Source organism: Triplophysa rosa, linkage group LG19 (genome assembly GCF_024868665.1).
Source record: "Triplophysa rosa linkage group LG19, Trosa_1v2, whole genome shotgun sequence".
Classification (NCBI taxonomy): domain Eukaryota; kingdom Metazoa; phylum Chordata; class Actinopteri; order Cypriniformes; family Nemacheilidae; genus Triplophysa; species Triplophysa rosa.
In genome coordinates, this window is record NC_079908.1 from 1489965 (window position 1) to 1509531 (window position 19567).

The 19567-nt window shown below is 40.2% G+C and overlaps 1 protein-coding gene across 2 annotated transcripts; it reads left to right on the forward strand.

The window, feature by feature from the left end:
* The first annotated feature begins 4250 nt into the window (after positions 1-4250).
* Positions 4251-6965, forward strand: irf1b (interferon regulatory factor 1b). Of its 2 annotated transcripts, XM_057359677.1 has the most exons (9): positions 4251-4385; positions 4690-4781; positions 4878-4977; positions 5070-5281; positions 5397-5478; positions 5562-5681; positions 5796-5830; positions 6005-6131; positions 6226-6965. In XM_057359677.1, exons 2-9 carry the CDS (start codon positions 4695-4697, stop codon positions 6357-6359), a joined length of 897 nt encoding a protein of 298 aa, XP_057215660.1. In that variant the 5' UTR covers positions 4251-4385; positions 4690-4694; the 3' UTR covers positions 6360-6965. The 2 variants fall into 2 exon arrangements, with proteins under 2 accessions (XP_057215660.1, XP_057215661.1); XM_057359678.1 differs by lacking the exon at positions 6005-6131.
* Positions 6966-19567: the final 12602 nt, after the last annotated feature.

Consider the following 19567-nt stretch of genomic DNA (forward strand, 5'->3'; position numbering starts at 1 on the left):
GTAAAATCAAGCAGGAGAGATCAGTGAGCCTACGTGTATTTACACTGCAAAACTGTATTAGGTACTGTTGGTGTTTTAAACAGACGATCCTTAAAAGGATATTTAATTGGAATGACTCAGTCATATTCAATCATTTTAGAGTCCAACATTTTTTGTGTGAAGATTTTGTTTGGGGGGGTATGGATTAATAAATTAGTAAATTGGTCACTCCATTTTTTATCATAATCATTTTTTGAAAATAATGTGAGGAGGCTGTCTATAATTTAGGTAATCGAGTAGTAGCAATATTACATCCACATTATTTGTGGATACGCTTATCTTTTGCTCCATCAGCCATCCACCAATTCCTAAAGGCAATGACGGATCACGTGACACTCATGCCCCTCCCTTTTTCCTGTTTAACCTTGAAGGATTCTCCCTCTAGATGGGACATCCAGAGGACTCCAAATCACGTGATTTTTTTGATGAGGTGTCTTTAGCTAAAGTTTATTTTGCGCACCTTTTAACCATATCAAAATTGCTTTTACTAATCTTTGTTAACGGTATTTGAACCAATATAAGATAAGATCAACAGATAAGAATCATCTGAATTTGGCTTTTATTTCATTGACACAATGCTATTCTCTGGGCCTAACTGTATATATTATTATATATTCAGTCTTGCATCCTGCCCGATCTGATTATGACATTCATAATAATGCATTTCACCAGAAAATCCAGAATGTTCATTCAGGTTCAGTCAAAACATATTCATCTCCCTTGTATTCAGTGATATTTGCTCAAATGGTAACAGTAATTTCTAAAAAAAAAAAGTATAAGAGGAATATGAAAACATGCCGATTTGTTGCAGGCAGCTGTCTGGAGAAGACAGGCTGCCCAGTGACGCAGCTGCTGTGAATTTGCCACACAATCCAATGTCACCGGGCTGTCAAAGCAGATGGCCGAGGAAAGATTTAGTACCCAGCTTACTCAAGCCAATTCTTCTCTGTTTCATATAGCCTCTTGACAACTGTATGGCTTGTCAATTGTTTCATACGGTTTGGTCGACAAAACTGTAAATGTAAAATCTTCTATTACATAAAAAGTACAGCTGTAATAATGACTAGTTTGTGTCGCTAAAAATCTAGAGTAGACAAATGATGAACTCCACATTAGGATTTTATTGTACAGATGGTGATTTTGAAATACAGACGAAGCAGGTGTGTATCTCATCATCAGCTCCACCTTTTTCTCACCCCCCTATCTCCACTGGGGTCTTTCAAGCCCCCCGCTGCGGCTTCTGCTTGGTCCTCCAGTCTAGTGGCGTCTCCCTGGGTTCTCTTCACTTTGGCTCGTCCTGGGTCTTCAGCTCTCACGGCTCCACCCTGCACCCTCACTCCTTTGGCTCCGCCCTTTGTCCTTGGTGCTTTGAGGCACCTGCTCTTCACAGGTCACTCCCCTGCCAATCTCCCGTCCTCCTTCCCTCAAAACAATGATGTGAAACTCATCAAGAATCACAAATACTCACCTCGTGCTTTCGGTGTTAGTGTTTTCTGTTAAACTACAGACTCTCACTATTACGGATTATTTAACTCAGCTCTTAGCAACTACCTCCAGCAATCCTTGTTGGCTTTCTTGCCTATCCCCGTCCATGCCACCAACATTCCTCTTCTTTAACACCATCACAGTCAAGGCTGTTAACATTGCTGTTTTCTTCATCTGTGTTCATGGGTGACAGGCCGAGAGATGCATGGGACGGGGAAGGAGGGGTTTCATGATTTGTTCTTATTTTATGACTACTTTACTTAAAAATAAAGGCATATTATACACACCAAAATCGCCAGTGTTAAAAAAGGTCAAATTAACACTCACAGTGTATATATAATCCACACTATCGGTGTGGATTATATATACACTGTGAGTGTTAATTTGAACTTTTTTAACACTGGCGATTTTGCTTTGTACACATGTTTACCAAAGGGGTTTTGCTTTACCCCTGTAATGCATGAAGAGATGCAGAATAGCTTTTTCAGTTGTCAAACAATGGCTTTTCTTTTTCTTTTTGCATAACATTTGTTTGTTTTTGTCGAAGCTTTAAAAATTGAATTAAATTGTAGCTCTCAGTAGTCAGTGTTGGGTGTAACTAGTTACTAAGTAATTTGTTACTGTAATTTCATTACTTTTCCCTTAAAAAGTAAAGTAAGGGATTACTCTTATTTTTCTGTCATTTAATTACAGTTACTTCAGATGTAATTGAACTAAATACTGTGTGATGTATACAATAGTAGAATTGACATAAAAATTCAAATTGTAACTTTAAAATGCATGCATTACTGTATCTTTCTCACATTTGTAATACAAGTAAGGTAATAAGAGTGCTTGCCTTTATGTAGTTTTATATGATTTATTTGAATGTATTAAGAGTCGTTTTGTGTCTATCCTTGAATCACTTAACAAATAAAGGTTAATATACTATAAGATATAGAAAGTAATTAGTAATAAGTAATTAAATACTTTTTGGAGAGAATAATTTGTACAGTAATCTAATTACTCTACTGAATATGTAATTAGTCCTTATTAATTACTTTTTCAGAGTAACTTACTCAACAGTGAAGAAAAATGAACCAAATATTGTTTTAAGTAACAAAAAATAATAAACTTTATTTTACTTCCTTTTTTTTGCTTTGATAATTGTGAAAGGCTTCTGGGTTTTCCTGTGAAAAATAAAACCACATAAACATAGTAATTGTTAATAAATAATTTTCAAATAGCCTGCATTCAGCAGTATTTCTTTAGATTTATTAGACTTGCACATGTGTGTATGTGCCCTTGTTTTATGTCCTGGTGGGGATTTAAACTTGAATGCACACCAACTCATGGTGACTAAAACTAAGGTCCCTCGGGTAAACAAGCTTATAAATTGTACAGAACGATATGTTTTTGAAAAAAAAAAATGCAGATAGTTTCCTCCTGTAATGGTTAGGTGTTGGGGTAGTGTTAGGGCCCTATGCACGCCATGTCCCCATGGAGATAAAACAGACACGTGCGTGAGCGTGAAAGAGTTGTACAGTGTGTAATATGAATGTAATCATATATATCTATGGATAACCACCACATATATAAGACGTGCAGTGTTTTTACATATATATATATATATATCATTATTTGTAAAGACACCCTGCACGTCTTCTATATGTAGACTATAGTATGGATAAGAGGTTTTCCAGGGGAACATCACTGGAATATCTTTGGGAAAACCCTGGAATTTTCAGAGCAGAAACTCCGCAGGAAAATACCTCCTCGGCATAGGACACTCCCCCCGGGACACACCTCCTCCTCACGTGACACGCCTCCTCCGCATGGGACACGCTTCCCAGGGAGCACGCCACCTGCAGGACTGCGTGAAAATAACAATATATGGTTAAAATAACCTTCCCTGTTTCTTTTCGTATAGGCTGTTTTAATGATTGGTCTATGCAAAAGTAGAAGGGCTGCAAACACAGCGCACTACAACTAGCCACATTACTAACTATTCACGACTAACTTTCAGCAATACCAACAATCTCAAATCTCTATGTATGTGAGGACTGCCAGTCTGTCACAGAGCCAGACACTCCTGTTTCTTTGAAACACTCTCTCTTACAGGAAGGCATTTCTGTTAACAGACGCCATCTACCGGTGAAGACACGGCACGTTTCCCGGAAAGCTACTGACTTCTCTTTCTGCAGGGATTGAGACAAACTTGTCTGCTTTTAAAGATATGATTGAATGTTCTGACATTCTTACTGAAATTGTCATTAAACACACAAGACAGGTTAGGGTATCTCTGTAGTGCTGACCCTGGCGCCCAGCAGTGCAGTTTTATACTGTCGGAATTTAAAAATATGTAATATGTACAGAGAGGTTTCATTATACTTGCACGCACATTCCATTTAATTCAATGACTAACTTAACAACAATTTCTTGCACGTGTAAGATCAACATATAATCATATTTTTTATATAATGCATCTGTGTAAATAAAAGATCAGCTCAGATGGCACGTGATCCGAATGGCTGTGTTTGCTGGTGTCGTATATAATGTTGATATGATTATTGTATTGTGTTGTATTGGGGTGTGTTTGTATGCGTGTTGTCTTCCGCATGTAGTCAGTCTATCTCTTAACAGCATGATTTCTCGGAAATCAGCCTGTCGAACTGAGCAGCCGCTCTGTCCCAGTGCGCATGCGCGTTGTCGGAAAAACCCAGCGCCGTGTATATAAGCGCGCGCGCCGACGCTCAACAGTACAATAAACGCGACTGAACTCTGACAGAAGTCAAGCTGAACTCCTTAAGGATTTAAGCCTTTACAGGAATTATTGCACTTGTCTTATATTTCTCTGTTTGGATACAACCTCGGATTATACTGTAAGTGTCTATCATTTTTATTTTGCGTTTGATTAAATGTTCATGGGATGCATAAATGATAAGATTCTTATCTATTTTGTAAGAAATGGAATTTAAATGAAAAGTTCATTTGTCGCATGCAAAAATGAAAGCACAATTTTTTTATTTAGTGTAGAATTGTAAGTTTGCAATGTTTTACTAGCAAATCTACACGTTATTAATATTATTTTGTGCAGGGAAACGACGTGAATACGTGCATGCGTTTCCTGGTCACACAGGCGAGATCAGATGAAATCAACGTTTTTTGTATGTTATTGTGCTGCAGAAATCATGCCTGTGTCCCGAATGCGCATGCGACCCTGGCTGGAGGCTAAGGTTGAATCCAACACAATCGCTGGACTCGTGTGGGTCGACAAGGTAGAGTGTTATATTCTTGTCACAACAACCATTGCATTGAGTTTGAACGAGCTTCTATAGAGTTGTCTTACACTTGAAGTGTTCTTATGCGTTCAGGAGAAAATGATGTTCTCAATCCCATGGAAACATGCTGCTCGCCACGGCTGGGAGGTGGACAAAGATGCTTGTTTGTTCAAGCAATGGGCCATCCACACAGGTGAGACATTACGCATGCACACGGTGACCGTGCAAGACAAGAAACGAGCTGATGATCAACTTGAACTTGAACTGTTGATCTTGGATTGCTAGGTAAATTCAGGGATGGAGTGACCCAGCCTGACCCCAAAACATGGAAAGCCAATTTCCGCTGTGCCATGAACTCTCTACCAGACATCGAAGAGGTGAAGGACAAAAGCGTCAACAAAGGCTGCGGCGCCGTGAGGGTCTACCGCATGCTGCCTGCCGTCACCAAAAAGAAAGACAAGAGATCAAAGAGCCGAGACGGCAGAAGGCGTGCGAAGGTGAGGAGAGAGTGTGTGCATTTCATTCTCATCAGTGTGCTTCGATTCAGAAAACACGTGCTATCTATAGTTCACAAGGTGCTAAACGCTGTGGTGTGTTCGTTTGCTTTTTCAGCCTGTGTCGTCGAAGGTGAAAATGCAGGACATGGACGACAGAATTACTCAGGAAAACACCATCGACAGCACTGAACATCGAAGTAAGAGCTTTTATCCTCAAGGTTTTGCGTTTAGGAAGATTCACCGTGCGTACAAAATTCATGTTTTCCGTATTGACCTGCAGGCACCACCAGCCCTACCGTTGACGTCCCAGAGATGTCTGGGTTTGAAGTGGAAATTGGCCCCGACAGCACGAACGATAATTACTTAAGCAAGTTTCAGGTGTCACCAGTTCACGAGACAGGTAATAAAGCATCTTTTTGCTTCCGCATGTAATAAATGAGCAGTTGGTTTTGTCGTCAGTAATGTAACGCTACAGACAGCCAGGTATTCATTGCGTTTTCTCTTTGACCCTCAGACTTCGAGCAAGATGCAAATGAAGCTATCATTGAGGTGAGTTGACGCTTCGTCGTTTTTTGTGTTCATTGTGCTTTTTCATTGACAGGAATACCCCATTATAGCATATCTCATAAAAAGCCTGTCATGGGCCAAAAGGTTCTTGGTGTTAGCCTATAAAAGAACAAGCAAAACTCAGTGGCTCACAAGTTCCATGTTTTGCCTTTCCAGATCACACGGCAATTGGAACGCGATAGTTCGCAGTGGCTACAAAATTTCCATGGAAAGGGGTTCCTGGCCAATGAAGGAGCCACAACAGAGTCTCTCAGTCCAGAGAGCCAGTGGAGCGAAAGCTCAGGTAAATGGCAAGATTAGACAGGACATTCGTAGTCACATTCCAAACAAACCTAGACGTGCGTCAGTTTGACTCAATGTGTTTTTTTTTTCTTTAGGAGAAGAGCTTGAATTTCGCTTATATACAGAACTGAACTCGGGCCTGCCTGAAGTCTCTGACATGTGCTCCTACACGGATATGTGGAACAGCAGCAGCTCCATGCCACATCAGCCCCTCATGTGTTCTCTCTGAGAGCCGTGGGCAAATGAACTCTTTTTTTCTTACCTCAGACTCCATCTGGCAGACTTTTTCACTCGTGGACTCAGATCAAGTCAACCTCGTACCTCAGGCATACTTCAAAGGGAGACGGAAGTCTTGATCCATTCGATTGCATCCACCTGGACATTTTTCTGACAAGCTTCTTGTGTGTGTTTCACTTTAGGTGCTCCAGGCCACAATCCCTAATTCCAGTCAGATATGTGTTATTTTGTGTCATTGTCGTCATATCAGGTCTTTTGCTTTTAATAGATTCAGCCTTGTTCTTGCAATCTCGGACTTGGAAAACGTTGTCATGTCGTTTCGTGGAAAGATTCATCTCAGTTGAGAGCATAAAATCGATAGCAAATGTCTTTTTTAATTAGGGATTGTGGATTTGATGCCAATTGTACAGCTTTGTGACCGTGTAATCTCATCTAATGTGAATTTGTCTGATTCCGTTACATGCTCACATCAAGGGTTTCTTACACATTACGCATGTACATATATAGCAATCATCAAATGAAGCTGTTGAATTATGGAATGGGGTTATTCACTGTACATAATGTAAATATTTATTTGTAATAAAAATATGAAAAATTATTTTGTTGTTCGTGATTTTTGTAAACGCTTTGGGAGATTTGGGCTAATGAGGAAATACAATACGCAGCCTGTACGTGACCCTGGAGTAGCACGGGTACATTTGTAGCAATAGCCAATGGGTCAAAGTCATTCATTTTTCTTTTAGGGCCAAAAATCATTAGGATATTAAGTAAAGATCACGTTCCAAGATATTTAGTAAAGCTTGGAAAATCAGCTTTCGGGTTCATCTACTGTCCACAATGTCATTACAGCTGTAAGAGCATAGTGTTAAGAGAGGGAGTGTTAAAACAAAACCTGTTGCTTCAACTTCAAAGGCCATTTTCTTGATATTTAGATTTTTTTGCACCCTCAGATTCCAGAGTTTCAAATAGTTGTATCTCGGCCAAATGTATCAATGGAAATCGGATTTATTCAGCTTTGCCATGATGTATACATCTCAATTTATACACCCTTGACCCTTACGACTGGTTTTGTGGTCCAGGGGATGAGGTCGTATTATTAGATCAAGTAATAATAAAGTACTAATGCAGTGGAATTCATTTGATCCATTCCAAAAAATGTTTGACTCGAGCTGTCCTGGCCCTGAATCATACTGTCACTCTGCTTCATGAAATTAAACATCCACAATTAATTGTTGTGACATCCTCATTGAAACAGTGTGTTTTGTTGAATTCAAAGAAGGCCACTTTTTATTTATAAAATCATTTTATTTTCTGTTTTGTCAAGACTGAAAACAGAGTATTAAACAACAGTAAACAGAATTATTGTTATTGAAATGAAGCCGCATATTTATTCATGTCGGACAAAAGTGTCCACAGTCAATGAGCAAACATGTAATAAAGAACAAGAAAAATTAAGCTTCTTATAAGACATGGGATATTCATAACAAGGGAGGCATTTCTTTTTAAAGGCATGTCATTAGTCACTGTCCAAGGTGATACTGTCATGTCATGTTGTTTTAATGGTAAATTACTTAACCTTGTCTTCACAGGTCAGTAGGTTTTGCACAATGGACGTCACCCTTTATGATACAGCGTCCCCTGAAACACAAAGAAAAGGAAGAAATATGATATGAAGTTTTAGAATAGTTTCCTCAGATCTAAGTTATATTGACTAATGAGATTTTGATATAGCACATTTACTGTAAAAGGTTTCAGTCGACACTGTCTGTGACCTGCTCCGCTGTTATCTCTATAGCCGGTTATCTTACAAGTTCATTGTCCTAATTCCCTCTCAGCTGCATACACTGAATCATTTCATACAAAACAGACTAAAAGCATTCCCTCAAAGCCTTCACAGAAGAGGTGATTTTCATCTTAAGGAAATAAATTCTCATTACACGCCGTTCAGTACCTGTATGACAGCATTCCGCACAAAACCAAACCACTAACATATCACTCAACGAGAAAATATTTCACTAGCTGCTGTTCCAGAGAAAAATGAATTCTTAAGTAAATGATTAAGGCACAATGACATAGGAACAAAGTAAGAGCCACAATAAATAACTGGATTCCAATACTGACCAATTGGCCAGTCAGCAATTTAAACTCAAACATATTTTCATCAATAAATAGCACTTAGATAACTTGTTTTTATAATGTACACTATGCAGGTCACTTCACTTTGACATTTCTGTTTATAATTATATTCACGTCTTCACATTTACATGACTTTGAATACACTGACGGTGAGGAAACTGTGATGCTAGATGCTGATGTTTGTTTATGTGCGTGTGTGCATGTCTGTGTGGGTGTGTTTGCTGGCTTGACCTACATTGCGAGACAAACGTGGCTTTACAATACAGGAATAATGATTTATAATGAATATTGTTAGAATGAACGGAATCATTTTTTTAATGAAAATAAAAATGGTAATATTAGGGGATAGAAAATGTCATTAACTGAGTATAAAAAAACAATAATGGAATAAAAATGCAAAGAATGAAAAAGATATCACACAAAAATAGCGAGCCGTTGTTCTGGCCAACCAACAATAATAGTGCAAATAATGGGCTACATTTCTAACATTTAGTTGAACGTTTAAACTGGTTTTGTTGCGTACCTTCATTTGAAACACAGTGGACTGAGTGTTTGCTAGAGTGGTTTGTTAAAATAGCTTTCGTCAAAATATCAAATGTGAATTTGGAGAATAGAGCTAAACAACTGCAATTTAAAAATAACAAATGATTTTCCACATGTGTAAATATATGGATCAAAATGCGCTTGATTACGTGCAGTCTTTTAAAGATAAATTCACATTACATTGATACTGAAGTATGTGGCAGACGCTTTAATCCAAAGTTACTTAAGCTATACAGTTTCCTTGGGGTCTGAGGTTTGAAATAATCATCATTCTACATAAGATTTGACGTTATGTATTTGTTACTGTCATTGTTACTGATTGGACATGAACATTTGTCTGTAATTAGTATTTTGTGTCTGACAACAGAAACATTAAATATGTAAACGACTTCGGCTTTATTGGGTATTAAAATACAGTAAGTTCAAAGAACGCGTAAGTCGCGATGACGTCACAAACATGCTAATTGGCACGTAATATCACCTTGCACCATTGTGATGGGTAAAAATAGATTATGATGGATTTTTTACAAGCCTGTCCGTCATAAAAGTCTAGCGCAACCTCTGTTCCTGTGTGCATATTTTCAGAAATGTGCATGTGTTCACCTGTGATGTGCCGATATCTCAATAAAAGCCCTTATGAAAATGAACCATATTTTTACAATAGTAAGCATAGTTTCACTGTAATATTTGCAGTAAAAAAGCACAGGAACCATAAATTTACCATAGTTTTATTATATAACTACAGTTTATCCATGATGTAGCTAAACTACGGTAATACAAATTGTAATAAATCAGACAAAACATTGCTATGTGAATATATACACAAAACGGTGCTCATTCATATGTACAGTATATATATATTTGCAAACCAGTCAATAAGGAGGCTAAAAGACCTTACAGGTTGATTTCAAAATGTTTTACTTTGGCTGTGGAATCCAAACTGGGAATTGATAAGAAGCAGAATCAGAGTCGCTAAACTTCAAACGATACCCAACCCTAGTTGCGTCCCATTGAAAGTGTTTGACTGTACCTTGCCAAACTGTTTTGCAAGATTTGAAAATTTGATGGGATACAATGGCACGGTCCTATGTCTGAGTAATATTACTCGGCTTGAGATCAGACAGTCATCGTCGGTCTGAGCAAAGATGCATGAAGTCAAACACCAAATCACGTTGATGCATTAACAATCAGTAACATCACACAGCCTGCTGTGACCGTCAGAGATTCAACATACTACTGGCAGCAGAAAGTGACCATTGTCCTGCGAGCGGCCAATCTCGCCGATCGGTGAGGACACCTGGAGTTCTCCTGCACCTCCCTTGCCAGCCTTTTACTACTGCTGGAACCCACACAATGGGGTTGAACGCAACGCCCTAAAGACCATGAAGCCCAGACACTCCTACAACAGATCTAATGGTGGTAATCTATCATTGATAAATGATCTTTTTGAGCAAAAGAATCAAAGTCCAACGTTGGTAACAGCCTGTATTCGACCGGCTGATCTTCCACTGATGCTGTGCAGATGACAGAGAGAAGGTTCACAGGTTCACATTCTGCACTAGAATCTCTCACCCTGAAGATGTTTTTAGATGTTGTATGCATCGCCCCGTCTCATTCATGCAGATGACATAAAGGCATGTATGCGATTCTTATCTTTGAAACTATTCATTGACGTTGTTGTTATCTTGTCACTCTGCTTCAGCTGGTTGGCTGTGTTTCTATTCAACATCTTGTCACGGCATCTTTACGTCAAGCTTTACGTTTTGTAGGGTCAATAACATCTGAGAGTGATTATGAGCTCATCTAGACAGTCGAGCAGCCACACGTAAACACAAGTCTAACCACAATGCCAATGGATTTTTAAACTATCGAGGTGTACTGAGGCGCTTTTATCAACGGCAAGGCTTCACAAACTTATAAGGGTGGTCGGCATAACCACAGGTAAATCTCAAGAATAAAAACATAAGGCATAATTTACATGCACAACCTGAAACAATGTACATTAACTATTGAAAGATACCCATCTGTCAAATCTCATGTAATTGTGGTTTTCTTGTGTAGCTGGGACTTTTGGTGTGCCTGCAAACACTGTTCGCTGTGTGTGCAGATGGAGATGTAGTCAATGAACGTGTTGTAACAGCTTCTCGTATCACAGCATCTTAGATACTCTTCTCTCTCTCTCTCTCTCTCTCTCTCTCTCTCTCTATTCAGCTCACTTCCCTTTTCTGTCTGTCCAACTGTACACAGGATGAAAAAGCCCACAAAGCTTAAAACTGTTCTTATCTTGGCAAAAGAGGAACATTATTGCCTGCTTATTCCACACATTTAATAAGATTGCATTATTATGTGTTGACAAACTATACCTGTAATATTTAATCAAATTCAACTTTTTGTGACAGTAAGAACATTGTGTCAGTAAATAGACAGTTTAGATTGACCAGTTAATGCACTTCCTCATTTGCCATCGAAGCTTCAGTCAGTATGAACAACAAAACCTAAAAGTACCTTCATGACCACCTTCAGTTCAGAGCGAGACCAATGTGAGACTTTATCTCTCCATGTGTCATGTGAGTGCTTCAAGGTTCTTTCCAAACCATATTTACCTCATCATATACAGACTCACAATGTTTATGTGCGATTCTTCAACTTTTACGTTCCCTAGAACAGTGGTTCTCAAACTGAGGGAGTGGCCCCCTGGGGGGCCCCAAGATGGATCCAGGGGGGCCACAGATTTTGTGGCATTTATGAAATATAGAAATTTATCTTAGATTTTATGCAATCAAACATCAGAAAAATGACACCACCAACCAAAAGAATTGAGGTTCCAGCATTGTATAACTGAATGTTTTTGGTTTAATTAAAATTCTAAGTTTAAGATTATAGGTCTTTATATGGGGGGCCGCAAAGCGATGCACTTAACACAAAGGGAGCCTTACAAAGAAAAAGTTTGAGAACCACTGCCCTAGAATGATGTTAAAGATTGATTTTATTTATGAATTGTAATAGTAAATGATAGATTATTGCATTTTTATGTGCTTTATAATTATATATATATATATATATACAGTATATGTTTTCCAGATAAGCAAATATATGGTTGTTATGTAACTGATATGTGACAGGGTAGCACAGTTTGAGGTTTAGAAATGAATTTTTAGGATTTTCACACTATGTTATAAAAGTATACTGTATGTCAGAATATTTGTCATATTTTTTATTTTCATTCAAAATAAAATGACTGCTGACTGTTAGGATGTAAGGATTAAGAATAAAAAAGTAATTATTATCTCATGTTATTACCATTACGCTGTGAAAAATACACACCATTACGAATTATACCAAAATGCATAGGTTGACGAAGGCCAGATCTTTATTCTAAAACATGTGAAATATGTTTGAACAAAGCGTGAAGATGTTTCATTTGGCATTGTTTCAAAAAAAGTAATTTACAGTTTATAGTCTTTCTTTAAGTTTTAACATGACAGATGAGCAGAGCCTGTTTTCTATGAATCATTAAGGTCGATCTAGGCCACGCTGCTGTCATCTTTTGCTTCTTAAAAACGTTGTTGTTGATCTCTTTTACAGTGAGAACGGAAAGAGCGAGTCTTGGCAACACCATCAGTGAGTCAGTTGATCACAGGGGTATCTCCCTAACAGTCCGCTGGTGGTATATTTAGAGGCCGCTGGTGGTATATTTCCCTCAATGTAGGCACAGAGGGAGGCTCAACTATGCTACAAATAATATTTGAAAACCTTTAAATATGTATATTATAATAATATACAGCCGCGGAAAAAATTAAGAGATCATTACAAATGTTCATTTCAAATCATCATTTCTAGATGTATTGTGGTAGTCCAGTGTCTGTTGAATTTCAACAAAATCAAACCTCAGGAATGACATAGTCATCCAACAGCAATGTGAAAGACTGACAGCATGACAAGACACATGAAAACTGTGATAAAACTCCAGATTATCACATAAAAAATATTTTTTGAACTTTCCCTAAATACATGTACAAATAGTACTGTTTATATATATATGTTATTGCTGAAATTTAACTGAGAAAACACATCGCAAAATAACAAAGCTGTTGTATTCCTTTTAATTGTTTACTTTTATCAAAAGCATATAGCCCTACAAGATAAAAATGAAAATACATGAAAATAAAAAGCTCTGAATGTGCTGTACTTGAAGAAAATTGAGAGCTTTGTTTCATGTGTTGTTTATTTGTACAAAACCCATAGGTAAGGTTATTAATGCAACCTGTCTCTCATAACTTAAATTGTGGCGCTTGTCATTACATCGCATGGCTAATCTCTGGCCCACACTCCAGTACAGTAGGTAGTGGATATGCGCCTCAAACGTATGTTGTCACCCGCCATTAAAAAGGAACAGAAGAAGAATTACATCACACGATCACGTAAATATGGTGGACAACAGCCGATACGCCCTTTTCACATGACGTCACGCATCTTCCGTTATGCCGTGAAGCAGTGAATTCTTCGTTGAACAGTACCTGTTTGATTATGAAGGTAAGTGTTTTGTTTTCTTTTTGTGTTAGCGAAGGTGCTAGGATAAGTACTTGAATACGTGTTCTGTCAGTTTTTTTTCTCACTGTTGTTAAATTCCAGCGCGACGGCAAAACGGAAGTTCTTCTTCTTCTTCTTCTTCTTGTTTGCTGCAAGACGGATGTTATGATACACTGCTTTGCAAGTTAAGTGACGTCATTGTGAAAAGGGCCTATTGCATTCATTCTGCACCCATTCAGGCAAAACAGTACGTACCTATTTAGCCCTCGTTAAGTAAGTACTTACTGAAATCAAGTACCTACTCATTGAGTATGCCATTTCGGATTCAGCAACTGACTGGGTTTGTGACAGGCTCAAACAGAAACAGCCTTATTGGCAAGGAACATACAGAATGTAATTATAAACGTAAAGATTCACATAGAAAAAAAGAGAAGATTGTACAGAGTAATATATTCAGTGAATTTATGTATTTACAGATGTTACGTACACCTGTGCATAGGGTGATGTAATGTTTGCTACAAGAAATATTAAAGAGTAAATATTTTGTCCTACTTTGGTCCAACAACAAGTTTACGTACATACACGGTGTGTAAAAACACTTTCATTTTTTAAAAATAGGCAGTTATTATTACCTCACTTCTTGACTGACTCTTAAACGATTCATCTGTCTAATCCCCTCCTTTCTGTCAGCCAGCTATGATCCGATTGGTCAGATGGTCTAGTCTGCTGCACTGTAAACCCAAACAGTATACTAACTTATAATGGAAAGTACCTGGTACTCAAAATGTGCCAAAAAGTTAAACTAACTAATATTTTTGAGTTCATTCAACCTCTATCTTTTACAACTACGCTGAAGTTTAGAGCTTAGGGGACTTGAAAAAATATATGCAACCCTACTCTAATATTTTAAATTCAAACATATGCCCTCTAGTGCCGGTTTTTACCTAAATGTGACGTAATCGCTGAACGTGCACCACTCAGACGCTTTCACTCAGATACCCAGAGTCCCAGACTCGCAGGGCACGGCAGTTGGATTTGGCATCAGTCGAAAATATGCAAGTTGTGGCCTAATGGTTAGAGACTCGGACCCCAAACGTCGCCGGTTCGAGCCTCAGTACCAGCAGGGATTGTAGGTGGGGGGAGTCAAGGATTAGCGCTCTCCTCCACATTCAATACCACGGCTGAGGTGAGACCCTTGAGCAAGGCACCGATCCCCCGAACTGCTCCCCGGCGCCACAGCAATGGCTGCTCACTGCTCTGGGTGTGTGTTCATGGTGTGTGTGTGCACTTGGATGGGTTAAATGCAGAGCACTAATTCCGAGTATGGAATACCATACTTGGCCACACGTCACTTCACTTTCACTTTTTCAGCTGTTTAAAATAATGTTGCAGACTAAGTAAAGTTGTCAATCATCAAAACTTTGAGTTGCATTAAATTAATATGAACCAAACACTAAATATATATTTTGATTTAAATGAATGCTTATTTAAAATGTACAGTTACTCAAATAACTAGCTATATGCTCACTGATGATATTTAAGTTTGCAAACTTAAAAAAATAGAGGCAATCTGTCATGGCTCTGCTTCCTTAGTCATGTTTTTCTTGGTCCTGTAGCAGAGCCATGGCAAAGTCTTTGGTTATGTGTGGAGAGAAACATATTATTGTCCGTTTGACAATAATATACGTTCTCTCCAGTGTCTTGTCATTGACCCCATTCCTCTCGTTTCATCGTTATCTTTCCCTGAGTGTTTAATGTCCCACACCTGCCCCATGTCGTTATTCCTCGTTTGTCTTCCCTATATATACCCTCTTGTTTCTTTGTCCTGTGCTCTTGTATTGCGTGTACTGCGTTGTGTTGGGTTAGTGTTCGTGTGCTTACCCATGGTCCTGTTTTGTACCTTTTATGAATTAAGACGTTTGGTCGTGTTTTTGAGTTTAGTTTATTTGTCTTGTTTTCATTTTGCCCCCTCGTGGGAAGTCTCTTGTTTTATTTATAGTTCTTAGTTCTGTTTTCCCCCATTGTGGGTGTTTTTGTTCGGTTTTGTGTTTTGTTTTAAAATAAATATCTGTTAACCCCTTCACGTCTGCCTGCGCTTGGGTTCTTCTGCCATTCCCTGACAGAATACAAGAGCCATCATTGAACCCAGCAGGCAAGATGGAGGCTAGGCGATCCAGGCAGGCCCATCTCCTCTGCGGTCTGCGACAGGGCTACTCCGATGTCCTGGAGTTCGCAGATCGATTCTTCGAGACCGCAGGGGAGATGGTCCATGACGAGACTGAGCAGATGGCCCTGTTCAACGGCGGACTGAATGAGCCGCTGTCTCGGGAGGAGATGAGGATGCTGAGACCGCTGGGCTTCACGGACATGATTCGGTATGCCATGAATCGGCCGGAGCCCAGGGTCTCAGCCCAACCCAATCCATCTCCCCTACCCGTGATCCCGGAGGGTCGCGTCATGGAGATCGGGGTCATCGGCATGGCCGCACCGTCCGCCTCTTCCCCGGCAGCTCTTCCTCTGCCCATCAGCATCCGTGGCCGGCGCAGACGAAGGGAGTCGTGGGACTCCCCATCCGACTCTTCCGGTACGGAGCTAACCGGGCTCCCCATCGCTTCTCAGCAACCGGCCACACGTTCTGTGGGCCGGTCGAAGGAAGAAGAAGCCGAGGAGGGGGGCACCACCCAGGCCGGTGGTCCAGCCGGCATCCAGTCCGGTGCAGCCGGCATCCAGTCCGGTGCAGCCGGCGTCCAGTCCGGTGCAGCCGGCGTTCAGTCCGGTGGCCGGCGATCCAGCCGGCGTCCATGGTCCAGCCTGTGCAGTCCGTGCTATCCAGCGGTCGTCCGTCAGTCCAGGCCGGTCCAGCCGTCCAGTCCGTGTCCGCCGGTCCAGTCCGTGATCCAGCCGCGTCCAGTCCGGTGATCCAGCCGCGTCAAGCCATGTCCAGCCGGCCTTCCAGCCGGCGTCAAGCCATGTCCAGCCGGCGTCATAGCCCTGTCCAGCCGGCCTTCCAGCCGGCGTCAAGCCCTGTCCAGCCGGCCTTCCAGCCGGCGTCAAGCCCTGTCCGCCGGCCTTCCAGCCGGCGTCAAGCCCTGTCCAGCCGGTCCCTGGGAGACTCCCAGGGTCAAGACTGTTCCCCCCAGGACTTCCTAAGTCCCCCAGGACTCAGCGCCCTCGAGCGCAGCCGGGGACTGGGACTTTCCCCCCAACCCAGTTTGGACTGCCCCTATGAACTCTTGTTTTGCCCCACCCCCCCCTCCCATGTTTGTTATTTTTGTTATCCCACCCCAATCCTGTAGTCTTGTTGTCCTGTCTCCCCTTGTCATGTTCACCATGTTTGTCTGGTTTTTGTCTTTGTCTCGTCTCCTTGTCTGTCCGTCTACCCCTTGGTGAGCACCTGGAGGTGCTCATTAAAGGGGGGGCTTCTGTCATGGCTCTGCTTCCTTAGTCATGTTTTTCTTGGTCCTGTAGCAGAGCCATGACAAAGTCTTTGGTTATGTGTGGAGAGAAACATATTATTGTCCGTTTGACAATAATATACGTTCTCTCCAGTGTCTTGTCATTGACCCCATTCCTCTCGTTTCATCGTTATCTTTCCCTGAGTGTTTAATGTCCCACACCTGCCCCATGTCGTTATTCCTCGTTTGTCTTCCCTATATATACCCTCTTGTTTCTTTGTCCTGTGCTCTTGTATTGCGTGTACTGCGTTGTGTTGGGTTAGTGTTTGTGTGCTTACCCCTGTTCCTGTTCCTGTTCCTGTTTTGTGCCTTTTATGAATTAAGACGTTTGGTCGTGTTTTTGAGTTTAGTTTATTTGTCTTGTTTTCATTTTGCCCCCTCGTGGGAAGTCTCTTGTTTTATTTATAGTTCTTAGTTCTGTTTTCCCCCATTGTGGGTGTTTTTGTTCGGTTTTGTGTTTTGTTTTAAAATAAATATCTGTTAACCCCTTCACGTCTGCCTGCGCTTGGGTTCTTCTGCCATTCCCTGACACAATCAGTTGCCTCAAATGTTTTGAGTTAGTAGAATTTATCCGGGTTTACAGTGTGTGATTGGTCTACCGCGTGCAGTGTCGCAAATGGAACGTAGGCGGGCATTACACCGAGTGACGCAAATATGACCCGGAACTGAAATTAGAACGACAGACGACTCGTTCGCGTGACTTTGTTATTCATTTTTCATTGGAGTTTTGGGTTCCTCGCCACCGTTTGCATACTGTTTTGCACTGGTTGCCTGGCCTTGACTTGACTTTCGGCTTTACAACTTGATAGACTGCTTACATCACACACAGCAACATTACACATGGCATGAAATGTCATTTTAAGGACATTGTAATAGTTACTCTTTAAGAAAGTGATATATGTACAGCCAGATGTTATTGGACATGGAATATTGATTTGACGTATTTTAGTAGTTTCCAAACAGTTTTGCTGCAAGACAAGACCATTTATTTGTAAATATAATGTCATTTATGTTATTTATTATACACACTTATATTTAATTTATTTGCTAAATTAAACTGCACTGGTGAAGATGACTCAGGGTACCCGGAAGACCTTGGAATGTCACGACTAGCCAGAATCAAATATTCCAGAGCATCTTGTAAAATATTGAATAGGAATGAATGAATAAATGTTTGCATTTATTGTGGGTTCAACAGGTATACGTTGAATTCACTGTAAGTCGCTCTTCTGAAGTGTCCGCCAAATGCATTATTATATTATTTTTATAAGTTTTGTTAATTTAGTAATGGGAAAATTACTAAACACATAACACGCAAGCCCACCCCGTCACCAGCTATACTTGAAAACATAAACTTTCTTCACTGGCTTAACTTTAAAACATAACTGTAAATCATAATAAGCTGCTTTTCATTTTGTTGGAGGAGGACAGGCTCAGCATTTAAGATGTAATAGGTCACTGTGCCAACAGATTTGATTTTGTCTGCTGCTGTGTTATGTATTTGTTTATTTATGTATTTATAAATTGTTTCAAATCAATTCAATTTCATTTATATAGCGCTTTTCACAATGTGCATTGTTCCAAAGCAGCTTTACAGGAGAAAATAAGAAAAACTGAAAAACACAAAAAAGGTAAAACACAGCACAGTGCATGGTTGATAAAAAATGAAAACGGGTCTCACAGACCCGAACACCATACAAAGGTTAACACCATTCCAGCATCTCAGGCTACATTCATGGTCAGAACTAGTCAACACAAGTCTGTCTTATACACAGATCGGAGGACGGACAATTTACAGTCTTGAGTTCATCTAACCAGCATGTCTTTGAGCTGTGGGAGGAAACCAGAGCACCCCGAGTAAACCCACGCTGACACGGAGAACATGCGAACTCCACACAGAAAGCCTTCCTGTCTCAGCCGGGACCTTGCTGTGAGGCAACAGTGCTAACCACCGAGACTCTGTGCCGCCCCGTTTTGTATATGATATGTTCATCTTTATGTAACAAAAGTGCAAAATTATCGCTCGACCGTTTGCAGTACTATAGCAGAAAAGAACACAGTAAGCTACAAGCTGATTTCTCCTTGTTTCACGATGGGGATGCTGACTGAGATGTTTAAAAGTCACACTACTGACATACGTATATTAAAACCTCATCGACTCGGTCAGTTATCCGGGGGCCATAAACGATAGGGACTCCCAGAGTAGTTGATTTAAGTTGACTGCAAAGGATGTGGTAAGAAAACGTTGATGTGATGGATGAAATGTCACCCTACTCTTCCTCTACACATCCAGGGCAACAGGTTACTTCCGCTGATTGCTGTATTTTTTGCTTTAACTGAAATCTGATCTGAGTCTTTGGGTATTTGGGTAATTCAGCTACCATCTCAGAGTCAGTACACAATAGATAACTGCTGTAAGGTTTGTAAACCTCCACTGAGTATATTCACAGACATTGAAAACCAAGACACATGACTTACACAGCAAAATAACATTTCAGTGTAAATTCACATTTTATTTCTTGCTAGTATACAGTAT

Coding starts and splice junctions, on each gene's coding strand:
- irf1b (XM_057359677.1), top strand. CDS start 4,695: ATGCCTGTGTCCCGAATGCGCATGCGACCCTGGCTGGAGGCTAAGGTT. Junction 4,782..4,877: donor GACTCGTGTGGGTCGACAAG/GTAGAGTGTTAT, acceptor TTATGCGTTCAG/GAGAAAATGATGTTCTCAAT. Junction 6,132..6,225: donor CCAGTGGAGCGAAAGCTCAG/GTAAATGGCAAG, acceptor TTTTTTCTTTAG/GAGAAGAGCTTGAATTTCGC.